Raw genomic sequence first — 24,425 nt, 5'->3', positions numbered from 1 at the left:
ATGTTTGCTCTACTGGGATCAGTTTAATTGAGCAGCTATAATTGACAGGAAGTGGTTTCAGTGTTAAAGGAACAGGAGCGCCACATCCAGCACGAACATCTGGCCGCTGACCTCATCCACCTCCTAATGCATCCACTTTAAATAACTACACACATTCACTGTGGTAGTACTGTGTTGTACTTGTACTACGAGAGAGAGACAACACACGAGGGATCTCTGTTTCCTTTGTGCTTGTTCATGTTTTAATTATTCATGCTGGTCTCATTAAGCATTCGTAGCTAAAGCTAAAACGGTGATTTATTTGTCGTGTATTTTGCATAATTACGGCACCTCTGTAGTTATTTTGAACCCAAAACCACGATGTTCTTCTTAAACCAAACTAAGTATTTCACCATCTGCTGCTCCACCAAAGGGAGCCAGTCGACGTGGTTCAACATCTGATTCGGATCAGTCGACGTGGTTCAACATCTGATCCGGATCAGTCGACGTGGTTCAACATCTGATCCGGATCAGTCGACGTGGTTCAACATCTGATCCGGATCAGTCGACGTAGTTCAACATCTGATCCGGATCTGGTGGTTTTCCAGTCACGTCCATCTGATAGAGGACCCAGAACGTGATTGAAGGATTATATTTTGTTCATCGCTTTGTGATCCTCCAGGAGCTGGAAGACGAATCAGAGTAGAGCAACCATGTCTTCTAGGAAATGACGTCCACATACGACTGAACTGTTTTCTCTATTATGTTCGGAGGGAAACGGATTTTCTGTCAGATCATGGTCGCAGTTTGAAACATGTTGAAACAGTTTGAAACACTTTGAAACACGTTGAAACACGTTGAAACAGTTTGAAACACTTTGAAACACGTTGAAACACTTTGAAACATGTTGAAACACTTTGAAACACTTTGAAACACGTTGAAACAGGTTGAAACACGTTGAAACACGTTGAAACACGTTGAAACACTTTGAAACATATTGAAACACTTTTTAACACTTTGAAACATGTTGAAACACGTTGAAACACGTTGAAACACTTTGAAACACGTTGAAACACGTTGAAACACTTTGAAACACGTTGAAACAGTTTGAAACACGTTGAAACAGTTTGAAACACTTTGAAACATTTTGAAACACGTTGAAACACGCTGAAACACGTTGAAACAGTTTGAAACACATTGAAACACGTTGAAACAGTTTTTAACACTTTGAAACACTTTGAAACACTTTGAAACATGTTGAAACAGTTTGAAACAGTTTGAAACATGTTGAAACAGTTTGAAAACAGAGGAGGAGAGGAGAGAAGAGAAGAGAGGAGAGGAGAGGAGAGGAGAGGAGAGGAGAGGAGAGAGGAGAGGAGAGGGGAGAGGAGAGAGGAGAGTTAGTTTAATAGTTTAACGTAGAGTCTCCATTCTCTTCTGTAACATTGGTAACAGGATTATTTGAAACTTGTTTGTGAATATAAGGTAATTCACGATGCAGTTTTCGTTGTATGGGAACATCTTTTGGGTAACAGGGCTGAGTAGAGGGACGTCTCCACCAGTTTATTTGCTGCCATGGCAGAAAAAGGACAAATGAATGGTTTAGAAACCCGTCATTCTAACATGAACATATGTTGTTGTTGTCTCGAGGGTGGAATCAGGAGACGATCAGGTGCGTTATTCTGTGAGACGTGTATCCATGGTGATCCCTCTGAAGGCACCATGAGAGGTTGACGTTGTGTGATCCGTTCACGGTCACCACTCTGTAATCTGTGCTGATGAAGGACGAGGCGACTCAATAGTCTCTGATAAAGACACTGTGTGAGAGAGCCTGCAGACTGATCACCAGACGCTTGTAATTGAACATTCATCAAACCGTCACATTGAATGTTTTGTGTCCTGAAGGAAGAAGAAACACGAACACAGGCCTTGATTATGTCAAAGAGCAGACAACGTGATTATCAAGATAAAGCTTCCATATTAAAAACATTGTGCTCTGTCCGATCTCACGCGACACGTATGAATAAAATGACATCGCTGAAGGTCAAGCAGGAAACACAGCGTGTCTTCATACAAAGATCCAAGAAGTCCTCTCAGGAATGTATTATTTCTTAAATCTAATTTGTTCTCTTTACAATGTTTACTGAGGGAATAAATCAAGAGAGAAGTAGAGTCGTTTTAGACTAGACTTCTATACAACCAGAGGAGTTGCCCCCTGGTGGACACTAGAGAGAATGCTCTATTGCTAGCGGCTCCATCACTTGGTTTTGCGTTGACCTTAATACAACACCGGTCGTGTTCTTTCAATCACACAACGACACTCTGCTGAGTTCACCTTTCTAGTATTTCTTCACGAGGTCCATAAAATGATGGCACTACAATGGTGACGCTCTAAGCAGAAGAAGAACAACTGCCCACCAGGCTCCTTCCAGTGTGCTCACACTTGATATACGTATATATATATATGAATAAAGAACTATGAATATTGGTGTCTATGCAGAACCTTCCTTTGCTCAATGCATCAGAAAAGTATCTGCAAACATCCGATCAACGAACACAATGTTCAGCAACACGTGGTGGTCTGGTTCTACCCGGTCCTATGACGGATCCACCGGCATTTTTATTCTAGCAGTGTGAACAGCGTTAATGTCGGGGAAATAAGATTTACAGGAAATATAAGTGAACAGTTGGCTGAATAAATAAAATACGGGACGCGTGGTCGTTCTCCGACTCGTGGGCTCGGTATCTCTGAAGTCCTACGTCTCCTGAAGCCGTCGTTTCCAAAGGGACATCGCACGCTCCGGGAAGTCGATCATCCTGAACAAATGAACCCAGGAGGCCGTGCTCACAGCCCTCTTTTCCATCTTCCCATCCATCTGGCAGTAGTTAAAGATTAATACGCTGGAATCTGAGAGCCGAGGAGAAGACGGCTGGTTTGATCCAGAGATAGAGTGTCGATGTCGAACTGGGCTGAGAACCGATCGGTGGGTCCGAATGGTTTTTATTTTGGGTATTTTTTAAGAAATATTATACTTCTTGGAAAAATTGCTTCTTAGACTTAGACTTCTTCTTCTTCTCTGTTTACTTGGTGGATTACAGCCACACGTAGCGCCAACCTCTGACCAAACCGAGTTAATTTGTTCCAAACCAGTTGGTGAAAAACGAGCCAAATTTGCATTTCTTTGGCAACTGGTTGGAAACACGGCTCCTGTTTAACTCAAACACGACTGTTTTGTGGTCGTAGAGGGCAGCCGTGTGCTGCTACTAGCTCTTTATGACCAGCAGTGCATCCCTCCGTCTGCGGCTAATAGCTCGGTTGCCAGATACCGTCGGTGAGCTCAGCTTTGAGTTTGGGCCTCTGTAGCAAACCGTACCAACGTCACCGTGGTGACGGGACGTCAGGAGGCTGCACGACGACGGTTACACAAGAAATAGTTCCATTGTGACATTAATGAGACTTTAAAACACTTTAAACTATTAATAAAACAACATGTAATACGCCTTAGATAAGATGTTTTGTCAAAGGAAAGTGAAGCCGGATCAGATGTTTATGTATTGAGTAAGACACTGTTAGCATCTGCAGCGTTGCTCCCAGCTGAATGCATGAATGTACATTGAGTCCCTGATAAACTGCTTTGGACCTGAAGTTATGGATTTACACTTAATAAACGTAATAAATGAAATACAGTCCAGAAACGACTCTTCTTGTGTTTGAGTTCCTGCTTTATTAGATTACAGCCACCGTCAGTTAGCATGAGCGTTGAGGATTGTTCAACATTTGTAATCAATTTTCATTTAGCAATTTGTACCAAAACCTATAACACAAAACTATGAGCAGTTCTGCGTTCTCAGCGGCTGTACAACATGTGACGGTGAAATGGACCTCAGCTCTCCCTCTGGTCCTTACCAGAGAGCTTTCTGTAATAACCATTTACTATTCTTCAACACGGCGTTGCTGTCGGGTTATTATGAACCTGAGGAACGCATCGGTGTCCACCTCCGGCTCTCCAAACAGTCTTCTGGGTCCCGTACATAATTGAACGTGCAGACTTCATGCTGTTGCATTAATGTTTCAACACATGACCAAATACAGACACGGAATGCTAAGAAACTTACATGATGACACCTGCACCGTCTGCCATGTCGAATCTCCAGCGACCAGTTTTAATGAACTGCAACATTGCAGCTTTGCATAGCACATGTGTCCATATTAGGAATGTTTCTGTGGTTCAGCAGCAGACTGTGAGGACCACAGGTTTTGCCGTGAGTCGGTCAAGTTAAAGTACTGTTGTAAATGTCTACTTAAACATGCATTAACTGATGTTTTGGCCACTTGGGGGCAGTTGCTTATCTCCACATCCAGCAGTCTCTCTGAGTCTTTGTGTCAACTATGAATGGAACAACATAATGGAACAACGGAACGCAACAATGTAACATAACAACATAATGGAACAACATAATGGAACAACATAATGGAACAATGTAACGCAACGACATACCCTATCACCGTATTTCCACAACATAACTTCAAAAAGCAGCGAAGTAACGCAGCGAAGTAAGTAACGCAGCGAAGTAACGCAACAACGCAGCGCAACGTAGCGCAACAACGTAGCGCAACAACACAACAACAACGCAGCAACAACGGAGCGCAACAACGGAGCGCAACAACACAACAACAACGCAACAACAACAGAGCGCAACAACGTAGCGCAACAACGTAGCGCAACAACGTAGCGCAACAACACAACAACAACGCAACAACAACAGAGCGCAACAACAGAGCGCAACAACGGAGACAACGTAGCGCAACAGTGTAACACAACAATTGATTTTGACCTTCATTGGCTCTGGACAACATGCTGTGATCGGTCTCTTTAGCTGCTGAATGCTCCACTGTGTCTCTGACTGTCTGTCTGCTGTTTGCTGCTCAGCAAGTGTTCAGTGTTTGTGATTTTGCAGCGTATTCTCTGGTGCTATGAGAGCAGTGAGAGTGAACCAGAACGGTACACTTTAAACTCAGTAAAGCCGAATGAAGCCGACCAATGACTCAGCAGTAGTCACGGGGGTATTTATCGGTTCCTCTTGGCAGTGATGGAAACATGACACCCAGGTGGACAAGAATATGGCCAGTCATTATAATTTGTCCCTGAGATTAGTAATGAGACAAATATACGTGGACGTGGTACATGAAGATTGGGTGGTTTCGCAGTGCACATACATTTGTTGGGGGAAAAGCCCCTTCCTAAAAGCTACCTACAAAAATATGTTATCAACAAGTTCTTTAAGTATACTTTGATGCTGATACTTTTGTACATTCTGCAGAACTTGTACAGTATTTCTTCTACTTCATTACTTGAACGCCACATCACAGATACCTTCATCACAGCTGATTAGTTAGAGAGTGTGTGTGTTCAGTGAGAGCTTTAATGAGTTACAGTCTGATAATGATGCTGAGGTGCTGCTGGTGGTGGTGCTGGTGGTGACGAAGGCGGCGGCGTGTTCCAGCTCAGCGGGTCGTCTCTTCGCCGTCGACCTCCCGCTCTGATTAGGCCGAATGAAGGAAGAGGAAGCTGACAGCCTCCTCTAATTAAAGAGCCGGAGGAAAGGGAACCTGAAGCAGCATCCGGCGGGGCGTTTTTTGCTCGGGAACATAACGGGTTTGCAGAACCAATTAGCAGCGTCAGCCGTGCGTGAAGGAAATAAATAGACGTGAAGACAAACACTTCTTATGAAGATGTAACAGTTGGGAGGAGAGACTTGTTCCACACAGAGAGGAGAGTACGTTTTGATTAAACTCAAATCTGCTGTTTCCAAATGTTCCACAGTTCCCTTCAGTCGGTCAATAAGTGATTAAATGACTAAGTGGACCGTCTCGGGGTCCGTCCTCCATCCTGTCTGTCTGTCTTCAGTAATCAATGTTACTGCTGATGGAAGGAAGCGCTTGTTTAAGGCACTTCCTGCTCTGGGATGTGTGTGTGTGTGTGAGGAAACATAAACCAAAAGGTTTTAAGATGTTTTTAAGACTATATATATATATATATATATATATATATATATATATATATATATATATGGAGAGAGAAAAAAGAGAGAGAGAGAGACAGAAAGAAAAAGAGAGACAGAGACAGAGAGAGAGAGAGAGAGAGAGAGAGCTCAGTGGCTCTGTTCCAGCTGTGTCAGCAGTAGAGCATCATGACCACTTCCTGTTTTGTAAACAGCCTTTAATCGACTTGATGCAGGTCCAAACCTTTCAGACGTGATCCTCCTGCTGAACTGAAGTCCAATTTTTCACTCCAATAGCAAATAATTGTGTTTGAATGAAGCAGTGAGTCAGTTTGAGTTCAAGTGGAAAAAGCATTTTTTTTTGTTCAACAGAGTAGTTGTGGGTAGTTGAAGTGCTTAATAAATTATACATATCTTTCTTTGCAAAGCAAACTTCGGTATTGTTTTAATGTGACCTACGTAGTGTGTTTACTGCACACATCATTCCTGCAAACTCCTCACCTTTCAGAAATTAAATCAATTGAATGAAAACATTGGCATCCAAAACATGTTCAGTGTTTTTCCCTCTGCAAGTGAAACCAAAGACTTGATGTAGTGTCCGGCTTCACCACACCTTTAGGAATGTAGGACCTTTTCTTTTCAGGTGCTGCCACTTCAAATGTTTCTGTATCATCACAAATAAAATTAAGAATAAATGTCAAAGTCGAGCTAACTGTAGTTTTGGTCTTCCTGTGTTTGAACGTGGTGTGAATCCAAGTGATTCCTTTCTTGTTGCGTCTCCTTGTTGGGTCACCTTGTTGCGTCTCCTTGTTGCGTCTCCTTGTTGCGTCTACTTGTTGCGTCTACTTGTTGTGTCTACTTGTTGCGTCTCCTTGTTGCGTCTCCTTGTTGGGTCTCCTTGTTGCATCTATTTGTTGCATCCCCTTGTTGCGTCCCCTTGTTGGGTCTCCTTGTTGCATCCCCTTGTTGGGTCTCCTTGTTGCGTCTCCTTGTAGGGTCACTTTGTTGCGTCCCGTTGTTGCGTCCCCTTGTTGGGTCACCTTGTTGCGTCTCCTTGTTGCGTCCCCTTGTTGCGTCCCCTTGTTGGGTCTCCTTGTTGCATCTCCTTGTTGGGTCTCCTTGTTGCGTCCCCTTGTTGGGTCTCCTTGTTGCGTCTACTTGTTGCGTCTACTTGTTGCGTCTACTTGTTGCGTCTCCTTGTTGCGTCCCCTTGTTGCATCTCCTTGTTGCGTCCCCTTGTTGCGTCCCCTTGTTGGGTCTCCTTGTTGCATCTCCTTGTTGGGTCTCCTTGTTGCGTCCCCTTGTTGGGTCTCCTTGTTACATCTCCTTGTTGGGTCTCCTTGTTGCGTTCCCTTGTTGCGTCTACTTGTTGCGTCTCCTTGTTGCATCTACTTGTTGCGTCTCCTTGTTGCATCTACTTGTTGCGTCTCCTTGTTGTGTCCCCTTGTTGCATCTCCTTGTTGCGTCCCCTTGTTGCGTCCCCTTGTTGGGTCTCCTTGTTGCGTCTCCTTGTTGCGTCTCCTTGTTGCGTCCCCTTGTTGCATCTCCTTGTTGCGTCCCCTTGTTGCGTCCCCTTGTTGGGTCTCCTTGTTGCGTCTCCTTGTTGCATCTCCTTGTAGGGTCACTTTGTTGCGTCTCCTTGTTGGGTCTCCTTGTTGCGTCTCCTTGTAGGGTCATTTTGTTGCATCCCCTTGTTGGGTCTCCTTGTTCTGTCTCCTTGTAGGGTCTCCTTGTTGCGTTCCCTTGTTGCGGCTGATTGTTGCGTCTCCTTGTAGGGTCACTTTGTTGCGTCCCCTTCTTGCGTCCCCTTGTTGGGTCTCCTTGTTGCGTCACCTTGTAGGGTCACTTTGTTGCATCCCCTTGTTGGGTCTCCTTGTTCCGTCTCCTTGTAGGGTCTCCTTGTTGCATCCCCTTCTTGCGTCCCCTTGTTGGGTCTCCTTGTTGCGTCTTCTTGTTGGGTTTGATTTTGGTTTGGTTTGTTGCCTTAACCTAACCAATCTCTTCACAACGTGAACTGTGTAGCATTGTGTATCCTGTTTGCAGAAGCATACGTTAACATTTTGTTATGATATCTCAGTGTTTTGCACATGAGATATATATATATAGATATCATGAGAACTTGTTTTTCTCAGAATGACAAACATTCAACTGAACCAACATGACTAATATTTATGATAAAATAGTTATTCGGGTACCAGACGCCCGACCGTGGCGACCCGGGTCATGGTTCTGAACGGAGGTCCGTGTGTGATTTCTGCAGTTAGATCATTCAAATCAATACTCTGACATTTCACTGAGCGGCTTTTAATGATCCTGAGATGTAAATTGTTTTAATAGCAGAGAACCGACATCAAACACATCACCGCGTCTCAATAGGGCTTTCTATCGGTCACCATGGCAACGCAGGAGTAGAGGAGCGGGAAAGGTCAGATGAGGTGATGTTCCCCATGACCTTTACTTTGGCGAGACGAAGCAGTGAGTGTTTCCTGCTTCTGAGGCAGCAGAGACACTTCACTTTTTTGTTTGAAACATTTCTTATCAGAAAAAACAAACAAACAGGAAGTGTTAAATATTTGACGCATTTATTACAAAATATAAAGATTGTGTCTTTGCAGTCGTGATCTTCTCTGGGACGGTTTTCGGTCTTTCCTTTTAAAAACCAAACTGAAATTTGAAACTTAACGGAAGCATTAAGACCTGAGATGAAAGAGTGAGGAGGAAGAAGAAGGTACAAAAAGGAGATTAAGAAGAGAAGAACATCCTCTTTCCTGCATGACCTTGGCTTTTTGTTCTCCGTCACCTCTCGCATGGAGAAAGTGCAGCTCTGTGACGGCTTCATTCTGTGACTTTCAGCTGGATATCTCTCCGGATTACCGCAGTCAGAGAGGATCACTGAAAGCTCTTTTCTTCACTCTGTGGATGATTAAAGCGTTGTGTGACGTTCAGGGTCCCGGTTCATCCTGCTCGTTACGAGCACAAAAACCAAAATCCTTTCATCTCCAGATCTGTCACACTGAAGGTGGAAAGTGGAAGCCGGCCTCCTCTTCGTCTCTGCACATCCGTGTGAGTCAGGAAGTGTGCAGGGGTCAGAGGCTGTCTGAGCTCTTCCTGGTTCTCAGGGTGTTGTCTCTGACCTTAGGGACTGAGTCCACCTGACACATCATCAGATGACGTAGACCCCCCATCACCAAATGAGCTTATATTAGCTTATTACAGCTACATCCATGTTAGTGTAGAGAAAAACGTCAGATATGTTTGAGGACAGAGTCATTAAAGTGTGTTAAAGTGTGTTAAAGTGTGTGTTGTGCTGGATTCTGGGCTTGAAGCTTGTTAGATGTGAAAAACTAAGATCAAAGTGGGTCGACCGGCTCTCCTCAGAATTAAACAACATTCATGATTTTGCACATCTTTGGAGGAAAAAGTAATTGCTGGGCCTTTTTTGTACAGTGGCAAAACATTCTGCATCCAGCGTGTCTTTAAGCTACCGTATTTTTCGGACTATAAGGCGCACTTAAAATCCTTAAATTTTCTCAAAAATTGACAGTGCGCCTTATAATCCAGCGCACCTTATGTATGGTCACTTGTTGTGCTTATTGATTGATTTTATGTGGTACAATGCGCTCAAAAATCTGCCGAAATGTGTAAGTACGACTTTGGTGAGCAACGAAGCCGCTCCGCTCAATGGATATTCGGAGCATTACGGTACGCTGTGTCACTACCTGATCGGCCCCGTAACAGGAATGTAATGTCTAAACTAAAAGTCAAAATCGATCAATAAGCACAACAAGTAACCATCGGTCGCAACCGTCGTCCGAGCTTTCACGAAAGCTGGAATCATCACTGAACAGCCAAGTACCGATAACGGCAACGAGACTGACTCGGAAAATGACGAGAGGGATCCGGGCATTCTTGATACCGAAATCGCTGTTTCACTCAGACACTGAAGATGAAGAATTCGATGGATTTGTAGAAGAGGAATGAATCGATAAGTGAGTGTATTTTTCTGTACCGGTATTTGTTGTTACAACTGAGTTGAATAAAGTTTGATTTACCGGACTGTGTTGTTTTGCTTAATGCGCCTTATAATCCGGTGCGGTTTATGTGTGAACATAGACACGTTAATTCACAGTGCGCCTTATAATCCGGTGCGCCTTATAGTCCGAAAAACACGGTACTTCAGTGAAATATGAAGTAAATAAACATGCACTGCTGGATGGACTGTGGACTTTCTTTTCTCTGAAAAGTTAAAAAACCTAACTTAGTATTTCACCATCTTTTCCTAAACCTAACTAAGTAGTTTAGTTGTCTCAACATAACTAAGTAGTTTAGTTGTCTAAACCTAACTAAGTAGGTTTATTGTCTCAACCTAACTAAGTAGTTTAGTTGTCTAAACCTAACCAAGTAGTTTAGTTGTCTCAACATAACTAAGTAGTTTAGTTGTCTAAACCTAACTAAGTAGTTTAGTTGTCTCAACCTAACTAAGTAGTTTAGTTGTCTAAACCTAACTAACTAGTTTCATTGTCTAAGCCTAACTAAGTAGTTTAGTTGTCTAAACCTAACTAAGTAGTTTTATTGTCTCAACCTAAGTAGTTTTATTGTCTAAACATAACTAAGTAGTTTAGTTGTCTAAACCTAACTAAGTAGTTTAGTTGTCTCAACCTAACGAAGTAGTTTTGTTGTCTCAACATAACTAAGTAGTTTAGTTGTCTCAACATAACTAAGTAGTTTTATTGTCTCAACTTAACTAAGTAGTTTTATTGTCTCAACATAACTAAGTAGTTTTATTGTCTCAACTTAACTAAGTAGTTTAGTTGTCTAAACATAATTAAGTAGTTTAATTGTCTCAACCTAACTAAGTAGTTTAATTGTCTCAACCTAACTAAGTAGTTTAATTGTCTCAACATAACTAAGTAGTTTAGTTGTCTAAACCTAACTAAGTAGTTTAGTTGTCTCAACCTAACTAAGTAGTTTTATTGTCTCAACTTAACTAAGTAGTTTTATTGTCTCAACTTAACTAAGTAGTTTAATTGTCTAAACCTAACTAAGTAGTTTAATTGTCTCAACCTAACTAAGTAGTTTTATTGTCTCAACATAACTAAGTAGTTTAGTTGTCTAAACCTAACTAAGTAGTTTCCTATGAAGATGGAAGTTTATTTTGAAAAAATTGTCTTCATGTAACGAGCAGAAGAACACACACTGCTGTGCTTTCTGTTTGTTACTGTGTGTGTGTGTGTGTGTGTGTGTGTGTGTGTGTGTGTGTGTGTGTGTGTGTGTGTGTGTGTGATGTGGTGCATGACTAATGTTTCTTGATTTTTGGTAACTAAATGAGAGTCAGAGAGGTCAGAATGTGCAGAGTGAGTATTTTTAGATCAGGTAGAGGAGAACAAAGTGCAGCGGTTTCAGTTTCAGTGAAGTCCTGCCGGCTCGGTGTCACTTTTTAGAAAGCTTTCAGTCCTCCTGTGGTTTCACCCTTCACTTCCTGCACAGAGGTTATTAAAGCCTGAAACAATAGAGGAGGTGGGACAGGAACGGAGACTTCCTGAAGCTCCGACACAGAGACTCAGTGGTGAACTAGAGCTGGAGTCAAACTATTACTCTTAAAGAAGTGCTTCACTGCTGGAACGATGCTTTTTTTATGAACAGGCTGTCGATGCCGATGATAGAGAGGTGAAACACGTTGTGAAATCGGTGCTAAATGACCAGAGAAAACAGAAAAAAGGGGCTTTCAGTAAAAAAAAGGTAGAAAACCTACAACACCCAGAATGCACTGGGCTTGTTGCCGTCGAGTACGTTACTATTTCGATGCTCAGACGTTTTGTCCACTGGTTGTTGTTTTCCAGTTTAACAAGTTAAGGAGTGACATAGAGACGCTGTATACATCTCACCTGTCAATCACTGTGTAGCCCCGCCCCTAAAGCATCCCCTGCTTCATGGTGTGTTTGACTCTAAATGTTCCATAATGTACTAAATGAACATCATGCTGTATTGAAGAAGACTGTAAACTAGAGATTGAGACCATAAACTCATGTTTACAATGTTTACTGAGGGAATAAATCAAGAGAGAAGTAGAGTCATTTTAGACTAGACTTCTATACAACCAGAGGAGTCGCCCCCTGGTGGACACTAGAGAGAATGCAGCTTTAACACGTGAAGCTTTGAAGAACTTTAAAGAACTGAAAGTTGTAAAATCTGTAGTTTGAACAAACGGGACATTTTCTGGCAAATTAGCAGGAGTAGACGGATTCATCTGTAAATCATGTAATCAATTATAAACTGTGTGCAGCATGTTACTGATTCATTAATAGTTCTATAGAAATAGAAATACAGTTTCTAGTGATCATGATAATATTGTGAATAAATACAAAAAATACACAAGTCTGCATTTTCATATTGATTCTGTCTGAAAGTATCAGCTCCTGACGACTCACAGGCTTAATGGATTTATCTCAGTGTGACCAACAACACACACACACACACACACACACACACACACACACACACACAGATGTCTCTCCTCACTGTGGGTGTCCTCCATGTTGTTATTGATTATGATTTCCTCAGAGGATCTTTACTCTGATCACAGAAAAGTCGTCTTGATGACCAACGTCCTGCTGTTGTGTTTCTGTTTGTGTTATCAGAGAGGTGCTGTGTAACATCTTGAGGTGTCACTAATTAACTCTCATTGTGTAACGGCTGCAATGAGAAGATCACTGTGGTCTGGTTGAAGGGCTCTGTGGAGAACAGTGAGCTGCAGCTGTTACATCAACGTGACGGACTAAAATACATTTGTCTTCAATGACTCGTCTTCTTTCAGACTCGAGGAAATAAAACATTTATTTTATTACTTAACTATAACTAAACATCTCTTTAAAGGAGCTTTTCTATCAATGGAGTTTTTCTCACACTTTGATCCAGAAATCTCCACTTCAGTAGTTCTGACATCCACCAAACTTCACACCTTCATTCCTTTCTGTGTGCTGAATACATATATATATATATATATATATATATATATATATATATATATATATATATATATATATATATATATATTATACTTCAGTAGTTCTGACATCCACCAAACTTCACACCTTCATTCCTCTCTGTGTGTTGAAGCTTTCTACAGAGGGGTTTGTCCACACACCACTCACACACTCATTTACACATTTATTAATAACAACTGTTGACAGTATTTTATGATTTATGAAGTGATATAAAAAGATGTCATAAATGTAAAAACCTTTGACTCTAATATGTCAACAAAATGAAACAATAATTATGAAACTGGTTCCATCAAATGTTCAGATTTATGTTCTCAAAATGTATGAAAATTAACATATTTGATTAGAGTATGCCTCGTTTCCATAATCAAACATAATATTTCAGGAAAAAAAATCCAAGCAATCACAATTTGTGAAGCTGCCTCTCTGTGTGTCCTATCGAATCAAAAGGTCTCTCTCTCTCTCTCTCTCTGTCTCTCTCTCTCTCTCTCTCTCTCTCTCTCTCTCTCTCTCTGTCTCCCTCTTTCTCTCTCTCTCTCTCTCTCTCTCTCTCTCTCTCTCTCTCTCTCTCTCTCTGTCTCCCTCTTTCTCTCTCTCTCTCTCTCTCTCTCTCTCTCTCTCTCTCTCTCTCTCTCTCTCTCTCTGTCTCTAGTTCTCTCTCTCTTTCTCTGATGTGTAAGTTTCATGTGTGTGAGATGTAGAGCTGCAGCCTTGTAACTAAGTTTGAAAAAAAAGGGTTTTCCACGAAATTTGTCTCTGGTGCATTATCTGTAACTAAGCATCCAACCCCCCCCCCCCCCCCCCCCCCCTCGTTTTCTATAACATAAATCATTGTGTCTCTCTCCTTCCCTCACAGTGATGTTTGTCTGCTGCTCCCCCGACATCTTCAGGAAGTTGATGGTTGAGTTCCGTCGGGCGGATCTTCCCCACGAGCAGTACGTCTTCTTCTACATCGACGTGTTCGGGGAAAGTCTGAACTCCAAACACGGACAGCCGTGGGCCCGCGGGGACGAGGACGACGGCGTCGCCCGGGAGGCCTTCCAGGTACCAGGAGCTCGTTTTCACCAATTCATTATACGCATACATCTGACTCCAAGTATTATGTCGCTTTAAATACTTTAAATACTTTAAATACTTGAGGAAGTTTTAAGTCACGTTTTAGCTCAATATCACACAGTAAATAGACTTTATAGACTCAAGAAAAGAGATCTCTTCTGACACTTTAGACACTAATATCAGATAATATTAAATATGAATAATAATAACAATATTAAAGGACAGGTTCAATGTTTTTCACGTCTGTCTTGAATCAATCATCAAAATGTTTTTAATGTATATAAATCAAATAATAATGTAGATGAAACTTCCCGGTTAGTTGAGACAGTTTTCTGAAATTTTATATTTTATTATGCAGATGATGCATTAGCTTATTTTGCTAATTTTCATACATTTCAATAACATTGGATGAAGCCAGGTTAAAAATTATTGTTTTATTTTGTTGACATATTAGAGTCAAATGTTTTTACATTCATGATATCTCTTTGTTTTAGAGAAAAGCTCCTTTAAAGAGACGTTTAGTTAAAGTCCAGACATTTAGAAGAGTCTCCAGGTGAAGAGGGTCACAACATGAACTAGTAGATATCACCATCAAACTTCACCACTTCATCACTCACATCAACACCAGCAGTTATTCTATTACAAGTTTACTCAAATGTTATGTTTAAATATGCAAATGAGGCGTTATGTAATGGTGACTTTTGGTGAATTTAGTAGAAACAAACAGACAAAATATTAAAATAAATGTTTTATTTCCTCGAGTCTGAAAGAAGACGAGTCATTGAAGACAAATGTATTTTAGTCCGTCACGTTGATGTAACAGCTGCAGCTCACTGTTCTCCACAGAGCCCTTCAACCAGACCACAGTGATCTTCTCATTGCAGCCGTTACACAATGAGAGTTAATTAGTGACACCTCAAGATGTTACACAGCACCTCTCTGATAACACAAACAGACGGAGCACAGATAAGAGGTTCCCTTGGAGATTGTGGGTAGTTTACAAAACAAGAAACCAGATCCACATTGAATCAATGAGGTCATTGCGTTGAGAATCACATTAAAACCAGGTGACGTTAAAATCAGCAGAAGTACCAAGTGATATTGGACTTTGTCAGAGTTAAACTGCTGTCGTGGTCTTCAGACCAGATTGGAGATCCAGGACTGCTCTCGAGTGCTACAACACAAATGAAACATTCAAGCTCCGACAGTTGTCTCCCGCGTTCCTTCTCCTTTTGGGAGCGATGCTAATGTAGTTCAAATCTATCCTGTGACATGTTCTTTTCCTGACGCCACAGGAGGGTCAGAGGTGAAGGTCAGAGACAGACGCAGAGCTCTGGAGCTCATTCTGGAGGTCTAACGGTGAAGACTCTCTGAGAGAACCTCTGAAGGGTCTCCTCTCATCTCCAGCTTCTGCTGTCCTCCAAATGGGCTTCATTCTCTGCTGATCTGCTGATACACACACACACACACACTCACTAACACACACACACACACACACACACACACACACACACACACACACACACACACTCACTAACACACACACACACACACACACACACACACACACAAACACACCCACACACAAACACAAACACACACACACACACACACACTCACTAACACACACACACACACACACACACACACACAAACACAAACACACACACACACAAACACACTAACACACACACACACACACACACACACTCACTAACACACACACACACACACACACACACACACACACACACAAACACACACACACACACACACACACACTCACTAACACACACACACACACACACACACACACACACACACACAAACACACACACACACAAACACACTAACACAAACACACACACACAAACACACACACACACAAACACACTAACACACACTCTGCTTCCATTCTGTTTGTCTGAGCTGTTAGAGAGACATTAGGCAGATGTCAAATTGGATGATTTTCTCCTGTACTTCATCTCTCTCTCTTTCTCCCTCCCTTCCTTCCCTTTCTCTCTCTCTCCTTTCCTTCCTTCCTCCCACCCTTGCTCCCTCTCTCTCTCTCTTTCTCTCTCACTTTGTCTCTCTCTCCCTTCCTTCACTCCCTATCTTTCTTCCTCCCACCCACCCTCCCTACCGCTCTCTCTCTCTGTCTCTCTCTCTCTGTCTTTCTGTGTCTCTCTCTCTGTCTCTCTCTCTCTCTCTCTCTCTCTCTCTCTCTCTCTCTCCTCTAGTGTCTTTTTCTCATCATGTTATTTATGTGACATAAGCAGCAGCAGAGCATTGTTAGCATTGCTGCTAGCATTGTTAGCATTGAGTTAGCTGGTGGTTGTTGCAGAGGGCGAAGCCTCGCCCGTCTCTGGTAAACAAAGATGGAGTAATATGAAGGAGGAGCTGTGATGAGGATCACTGATCAGCAGGACAGAAGACAACAGAAGAGCTGCACTCAAATAACAGCAGCGTGTTTAGAGAGACAACATGCAGGCTGCCGGTTCAGCCGGTTCCTCACAGTGAAGGAGTCCAGAACACCCAGGAGACCACGTGTCATCAGTTAATCTACTCAGCTGTGTTCAACACATGTACGTCATGTAACACTGCAGGGAGGACGAGGAAGCAGCACAAATAACAAGGGGCTTTTATTGTGAAATAAAACGTGATTAACTTCTCTTCCTGTTGCTTTCTGTCTCTGTAGAAGTTTGTGTTTGTTCATTTGTGTCAGACATGTTGAAGACTCTACAGGTGAATAGAGTAAATAACTCATAGATATCACCATGAACCTTCACCACTTCATCACTCACATTAAGATGATTACTTGTTGTATTACAAGTTCTCTGAAATGTTATGTTTAAATGTGCAAATGAGGCCTTCCTCGAGTCTAAAAGAAGATGAGTTCTCTGTTTTTCCTGAAGTGTTTCCTCCTTAAAATCCTTCTCTTCCTGTTTTCAGAGTGTGAAGATCTTGACGTACCGAGAGCCACAGAACCACGAGTACAAAGAGTTTGTCAAGGACCTGAAGACCGACGCCAGGAACATGTTCAACTACACCATAGAGGACTCACTGGTGAGACCTGTGTGTGTGTGTGTGTGTGTGTGTGTGTGTGTGTGTGTGTGTGTGTGTGTGTGTGTGTGTGTGTGTGTGTGTTTCTAGCGACACGTTTCTACTAAACTAAATAACATCTATTAGTAAAGACACTTTCTACAAGATGACATTATCAGGTAGCAGATTATTCAAACAGTTGTGTATTTCTTACACTGTTGCTTTAATAATCTGGAAATAAAAGAAAATATAAAAGAGTCAATTAAAGAAGGTCTGCTTGTTTCGTTAGTAACACAGGTCATTAAAACAAATACTACAGGGTTCATCCTCTGGAAACCACAAATGTGATTTGATGGAAGTGTCGTCCCCGTCCCCAGGCCTCACTGCTGCTGGACAAAGACAAATATGACTCGCTATAAGTGGAGGAAATTATGTTATTAAACATGATGCCCCTGACAATCTCAATGGTGGAAGGTGTCAACGATGTCCAGATGAAAAACGACAGCATTGTGCAAATGTGCAATTAGTGTCGCTGGAGACGTCAGTGCAGCTGGACGGCTCAGTTTAGAGAAGCTAATTTAGTCTGCTGATGTTATCCTTCTGGGTTGAACATCACACACACACACATACACACACACATACACACACACACACACACACACACACACACACACACACACACATGAAACAAAAGCAAGAGGAAAACAAAGACCACAGCACAGATCTCACATCTACAATCAGCTCATCAGTGCTTAATGCTGCTGGTGTTAGCGTAGCTCATATTAAAGATGACATGTTGAATCATAACAGCTGAAGAGAGGAGGTGAGACGTATCTCAACATGAGATATCAATCCCCTCTTCTCTCAAATGCTGCGTAGCTCTCTTACAGCTAACTAGCCAGCTCGCCCTACCACATCTACCAGCATCAAAACAGACTCTTGCTTGATTTGATTGGCTGCCGCCGGGGCCAAAGTGTGACATTGACATTTTGCAGCGATGTGTTTCTAGCAACGTTGTTGACACTGTACATTTCTAGTGACGTGTTTCTAACGACGGGTTTCTAGTGACGGGTTTCTAATGATGCGTTTCTAGTGACGCGTTTCTAGTGACACGTTTCTAGTGACGGGTTTCTAGTGACGCGTTTCTAGTGACGCGTTTCTAACAACGCGTTTCTAGTGACGGGTTTCTAGTGACACGTTTCTAGTGACGCGTTTCTAACAACGCGTTTCTAGTGACGGGTTTCTAGTGACACGTTTCTAGTGACGCGTTTCTAACAACGCGTTTCTAGTGACGGGTTTCTAGTGACGCGTTTCTAGTGACACGTTTCTAGTGACGGGTTTCTAGTGACGGGTTTCTAGTGACGGGTTTCTAGTGACGGGTTTCTAGTGACGCGTTTCTAGTGACGCGTTTCTAGTGACGGGTTTCTAGTGACGCGTTTCTAGTGACGGGTTTCTAGTGACGCGTTTCTAGTGACGCGTTTCTAGTGACGCGTTTCTAGTGATGGGTTTCTAGTGACGCGTTTCTAGTGACGGGTTTCTAGTGACGCGTTTCTAGTGAAGCGTTTCTAGTGACGGGTTTCTAGTGACGCGTTTCTAACAACGCGTTTCTAGTGACGGGTTTCTAGTGACGCGTTTCTAGCGACGGGTTTCTAGTGACGCGTTTCTAGTGACGCGTTTCTAACGACGCGTTTCTAGTGACGGGTTTCTAGTGACGCGTTTCTAACGACGCGTTTCTAGTGACGGGTTTCTAGTGACGCGTTTCTAACGACGCACTTCTAACGACGCACTTCTAACGACGCGTTTCTAACGACGCGTTTCTAACGACGCGTTTCTAACGACGCGTTTCTAACGACGCGTTTCTAACGACGGGTTTCTAATGATGCGTTTCTAGTGACGCGTTTCTAACAACGCATTTCTAGTGACGGGTTTCTAGTGACGCGTTTCTAGTGACGCGTTTCTAACGACGCGTTTCTAGTGATGGGTTTCTAGTGACGCATTTCTAGTGACACGTTTCTAGTGACGGGTTTCTAGTGACGCGTTTCTAGTGACGCGTTTCTAACAACGCGTTTCTAGTGACGGGTTTCTAGTGACACGTTTCTAGTGACGCGTTTCTAACAACGCGTTTCTAGTGACGGGTTTCTAGTGACGCGTTTCTAGTGACGGGTTTCTAGTGACGGGTTTCTAGTGACGGGTTTCTAGTGACGGGTTTCTAGTGACGGGTTTCTAGTGACGCGTTTCTAGTGACGCGTTTCTAGTGACGGGTTTCTAGTGACGCGTTTCTAGTGACGGGTTTCTAGTGACGCGTTTCTAGTGACGCGTTTCTAGTGACGCGTTTCTAGTGATGGGTTTCTAGTGACGCGTTTCTAGTGACGGGTTTCTAGTGACGCGTTTCTAGTGAAGCGTTTCTAGTGACGGGTTTCTAGTGACGCGTTTCTAACAACGCGTTTCTAGTGACGGGTTTCTAGTGACGCGTTTCTAGCGACGGGTTTCTAGTGACGCGTTTCTAGTGACGCGTTTCTAACGACGCGTTTCTAGTGACGGGTTTCTAGTGACGCGTTTCTAACGACGCGTTTCTAGTGACGGGTTTCTAGTGACGCGTTTCTAACGACGCACTTCTAACGACGCGTTTCTAACGACGCGTTTCTAACGACGCGTTTCTAACGACGCGTTTCTAACGACGCGTTTCTAACGACGCGTCGCGTTTCTAACGACGGGTTTCTAACGACGGGTTTCTAACGACGGGTTTCTAACGACGGGTTTCTAACGACGCGTCGCGTTTCTAACGACGGGTTTCTAACGACGGGTTTCTAACGACGGGTTTCTAACGACGGGTTTCTAACGACGCGTTTCTAACGACGCGTTTCTAACGACGGGTTTCTGGCGACACATCTTGTTTCTAGCGAAGCTTCTCATCTCCAGCTACATGTTTTCCAGCGACGCGTCTCTGTGTGATCGGGGCCAAATCTGCTGTAATCTGCTCAAATGTATGAAAGGACTCCAGTTTGTCCCTCATCAGCCACCATATGTGTGTGTGTGTGTGTGTGTGTGTGTGTGTGTGTGTGTGTGTGTGTGTGTGTGTGTGTGTGTGTGTGTGTGTGTGTGTGTGATTGTTATCTGGCAGCTTTGTGAAGCCAGTTTATCGACAGCAGACAGACGGCTGAGGGACGCTAATGACGTTAACTGACACAGAGCTCGATACCACACACACACACACACACACACACACACACACACACACACACTCTCACACACACACACTCACACACACACATAAGAAGATGACACTTCAGAGATCCCTGTGGTGAAACAGGATCCTTCGAAGAGTCAAACAGACGACCTTTACAGGCATGTATAATGATCAGAGTCTTTTGCTCGCCCTCACAGAAGTTTTTCGGATGTTTTTCCGTCTCCAGCGTTCGCTCCGGAGCCCCTTCATTAATTGTAATCAGGCTGTGGTGATGAAATAACCAGCATGACTTCTGTCATTTCCAGCCTTTTATCTTATTTATTTTTTTTACCATTAACCAGGCTTTCTCTCAGCTCCGGGGCCAACAGCGGTTGATTATAAATACTGTGTTTAGCGTCGTCAGCCGGTCATTTTAATTTGAGCCCGACGTCACGGGGTCAGATCTGACCTCCAGGGTCTTCAGAGGAAAGTTGGTGATTTACGTGAAAATCTGCTAACTTTGGTAGAATAATTGGTTCCATCTTCAATGTGTCATTAACCCTTAACATCCATTAAAGTGCTACAGAGAAGCCAGACACACTGTTTGTGTTTGTTCCCGTATCTCAACGAAGACGCTGCAAAACATCAGATGGAGAAAGTACTGAAAGATGACGTTTACTATGCAGCATTTCATACTGTGGTATTGTATTTCAGAAATAATCGGGCAAGCTAGCAACTAACTACAAACTCTGAATCCAGAGCTTCACGTGTTAAAGCTGCATTCTCTCTAGTGTCCACCAGGGGGCGACTCCTCTGGTTGTATAGAAGTCTAGTCTAAAATGACTCTACTTCTCTCTTGATTTATTCCCTCAGTAAACATTGTAAACATGAGTTTATGGTCTCAATCTCTAGTTTACAGTCTTCTTCAATACAGCATGATGTTCATTTACTACATTATGCTCCATTTAGAGTCAAACAGACCATAAAGAAGGGGATGCTTTAGGGGCGGGGCTACACAGTGATTGACAGGTCTCTACAGAGACGTATACGGCGTCTCTACGTCACTCCTCCTCTGTCCAGATATGGTCACTTCCTGTTCACTGGTTGTGAAAACACTACTTCCTGTCACGAGACTCTGATCTCTTCAAAGACATGAACAGTGATTCTACCTCTCAGATCACAGGGGTTGTTGGTCCACCGCTGCCTCCATCTGTTAGTTTGTTCGTGTTATTGTTTGGTGTTTTAGTTCAGATTCACCAAAGTCTCACAATGACACAGTAACTGTTTTTGTGAATGGAGTCTGGTGTGTTTGTAAAGATCATAGAGAACAGCTTGAATTAAAGAGGTGAAAGTACTCTGAATGTAGCGTTCTTTTGAACTGATGATGATTCTTTTCGGAGTCTAAAATACGTCCACAGCAGTACATTAGTTTGCTCCATGGACTGTAGTAATACACTGACTGTGTAGAAGTACCTCATTAAACTACACTTCCAAACGTCACCATCACCGATGGAGAGACTTCTGTGTGAATATAAGCGGTCGGGATCAAAGCTTTTGTTCCTCTCGAACAGTCAGATCCCAAATCATTACAGGTAACAGAGAGCATTGTGGGTAATCATGCATTGATTTTACTCTTAGGATGATGGAGGCAATTTGTTTTTTTTCCAGTGGAGCCGTTTCAAAGGCGATTAAAATGCAACCAGAGTCTGTTTGTGATCACAGAAAGTGAGCTGTGGTGAACTCAGCGCCTCAGAGAGACCGTTAGAGCGTCCAATCGTTGTGACGACGTTCTCTTTATCCCCCCGACGTTTAAAATGCTGCAGACAGACAGACAGACAGAAAGTTGTTAGCATGAAACGGAGCCATAAATACTCTGAAGTGGGAGGAAGAGGGAAACTATAAGACTAACAATAAAACGGCTTGTTTCTCTTCCAGATGAACATCATCGCCGGAGGATTCTACGACGGTCTGATGCTCTACACTCACGCTCTGAACGAGACCATGTCCACGTCCGCCGGCCGGCCTCCCGGAAAAGTGGTCACCAAGAGGATGTGGAATCGAACCTTCCACGGTCAGTGCGTCGTTTCTACACGCTGTCTGTGGTTTTAATTAATGGTCTTTTGTGTAGTTTTGACAACAGGAGGAGTGATTTTTATTGTTTTTACTGCTGCGTCTGTGATTTCATTTAGTTGTTTTGTTGATTTATGGAACTAAAAGAAAACCTCCCGCTCACTGTCAGATATTTAGTGATGTTTCCGTACAAATCGACATCAGCGTGAAAACATTTAGATCTTTTAAAATATAAGAGAAAGTGTCTTGACAATGATTTCAAATGCACATCGACACAATGAAGAAAAGCTAATTTATAAGTTATATGTAGCTTATGTAGTTTATTACTGGTTGGAGACAAATCTGCCTTCTAGAGAAAGGAGAAGAAATGGTATTATAGAGAAATCTATTTATGCAAATATATATAAATATATATATTCATATATTTATATATATACACAAAAGGTTTATTTCTTGTATGCTCACAAAAGCTCCAGTATGCTGTGAAGGAATCTAACGTAACAACGTTCATAAAGCGTTATCATCCACTGCAGATAAAGTGACGCCAAGAAAACCACATCATCATTAATAATAATAATAATAATCACTGCATCTGTTGTTTCACTCTTCACGTCCTCGGGTCTGTCCGTCACAGACCTCTGAAGAGCTTCATGGTGAAATGGTGAAATGTGCTGACTCTGAGATGGATGGGGACCTTCAACCTGCTTCTGTTGGTCGTCGTTGTCGTCGTCGTCGTGTTTCCCTCGTCTTCAGAGAGCTTATCGCAGAGCTGCACACTCAGCTGATGCCAGTTTTCTACGCAACCTCCGAAGAATGTACAGAATGTTCTGCTCTGATTCGAGAGCACAGCAGCAAATAACAACGTTAGACTCAGAGAAGGTCTGAGGGAACTCAGCTGGTCCTGGTGCAACAACCAGAACCAGCAGCACTCCGACTTCACGCATTCAAGCTGCATTCTCTCTAGTGTCCAGCAGGGGGCGACTCCTCTGGTTGTATAGAAGTCTAGTCTAAAATGACTCTACTTCTCTCTTGATTTATTCCCTCAGTAAACATTGTAAACATGAGTTTATGGTCTCAATCTCTAGTTTACAGTCTTCTTCAATACAGCATGATGTTCATTTAGTACATTATGCTCCATTTAGAGTCAAACAGACCATAATGAGGGGATGATTTAGGGGCGGGGCTACCTTGTGACCCTTTGCTAAGCCCCTCCCCCCTCGGTTACTGTCACTAGGCCTATCAAGCTTTCGCACCCAGAACGTCAATATGTTGTTTTCACCAAATATCAGTGAGATATTTCTGAAATAATAGTTCTCAGATATCAAAGAAAAGAAAACAGAAAGGACTATAAACGTTTTTTACGTTGGACATTTAGTCGAATTAACTCGTGATTTTAAAAACACGTGTATCTAATGAAATCAAAGTTTATTTGATAGAACTCTTCGAGAGATGTTGGCGCACAAATGACGAAGTGAACACGGAGTCAAAGATCAAAAGGAACTCGCTGACTTCAGTTGAAGTGAGACACTGGCTGGTTTTGTTTGAAATACTTTATCTTTCTACAACCTATCAAGATATTCCTTCATCATCATCATCATCCTACATCGTACAAATTCCTTGTGTGTGCAACATACATTGGCAATAAACGGTTTCTGATCTGCGTCGCTTCTCGTGCAGACGCCTCGTGTTTCTAAAGATTCACGTTTTACCTCCAAAAGAACCCGTTTATCTGGCCGAGCGCTGACCTCTGACCTCCAGCCAAAAGAGGAAATACCGACGCTGCAGACGGCGAAGAGGAGCTGGACGAAAAAAAGCGTCGTCCATCACCGCTTCATTCAGTAAACGCCAAGCAGATGATGTCAGCGGTTTCAAAATAAATAATGAGAAAGCCCCCGTCTGAGTTCTGCTTTGCTCTTTCACAATAAGAGCCGTAAATAAGGCCAGAGAGGTGGAGCGATAACCCCTCACCTCCTCACCCCCTCACCTCCTCACCTCCTCACCTCTCATTCAATACAACGCGTTTTTTTCTTTTTCTTTAGCTGTTGACTGAACGTGGAGTTTCTCCGGAACGTTGATTAAAAAGGCAGAAAGGAAGCGAAATGTTATGA

At 42.8% G+C, this 24,425-nt stretch overlaps 1 protein-coding gene across 3 annotated transcripts in view; it reads left to right on the top strand.

Moving 5' to 3' along the window:
• Window positions 1-24,425, top strand: part of npr1b (natriuretic peptide receptor 1b) — a 59,836-nt gene that overhangs the window by 6,565 nt on the left and 28,846 nt on the right. For all 3 annotated transcript variants that reach the window (XR_011105024.1, XM_068729930.1, XM_068729929.1), the window contains exons 3-5: window positions 13,840-14,027; window positions 16,992-17,105; window positions 22,183-22,318. Coding sequence is in view for 2 of the 3 variants with exons in the window: in XM_068729930.1 (XP_068586031.1) it covers window positions 13,840-14,027; window positions 16,992-17,105; window positions 22,183-22,318 (438 nt within the window). In the remaining variant the exon portion in view is untranslated. The remainder of the gene's footprint in view (window positions 1-13,839; window positions 14,028-16,991; window positions 17,106-22,182; window positions 22,319-24,425) is intronic.

The sequence above is a fragment of the Cebidichthys violaceus genome, unplaced genomic scaffold, assembly GCF_023349555.1.
Source record: "Cebidichthys violaceus isolate CVI_PGR_0920_01 unplaced genomic scaffold, fCebVio1.0.p SCAF_48, whole genome shotgun sequence".
In the NCBI taxonomy this organism is placed as follows: domain Eukaryota; kingdom Metazoa; phylum Chordata; class Actinopteri; order Perciformes; family Stichaeidae; genus Cebidichthys; species Cebidichthys violaceus.
Note: the sequence above shows the minus strand (reverse complement) of the source record. Positions and strands in the feature narration are given on the sequence as shown.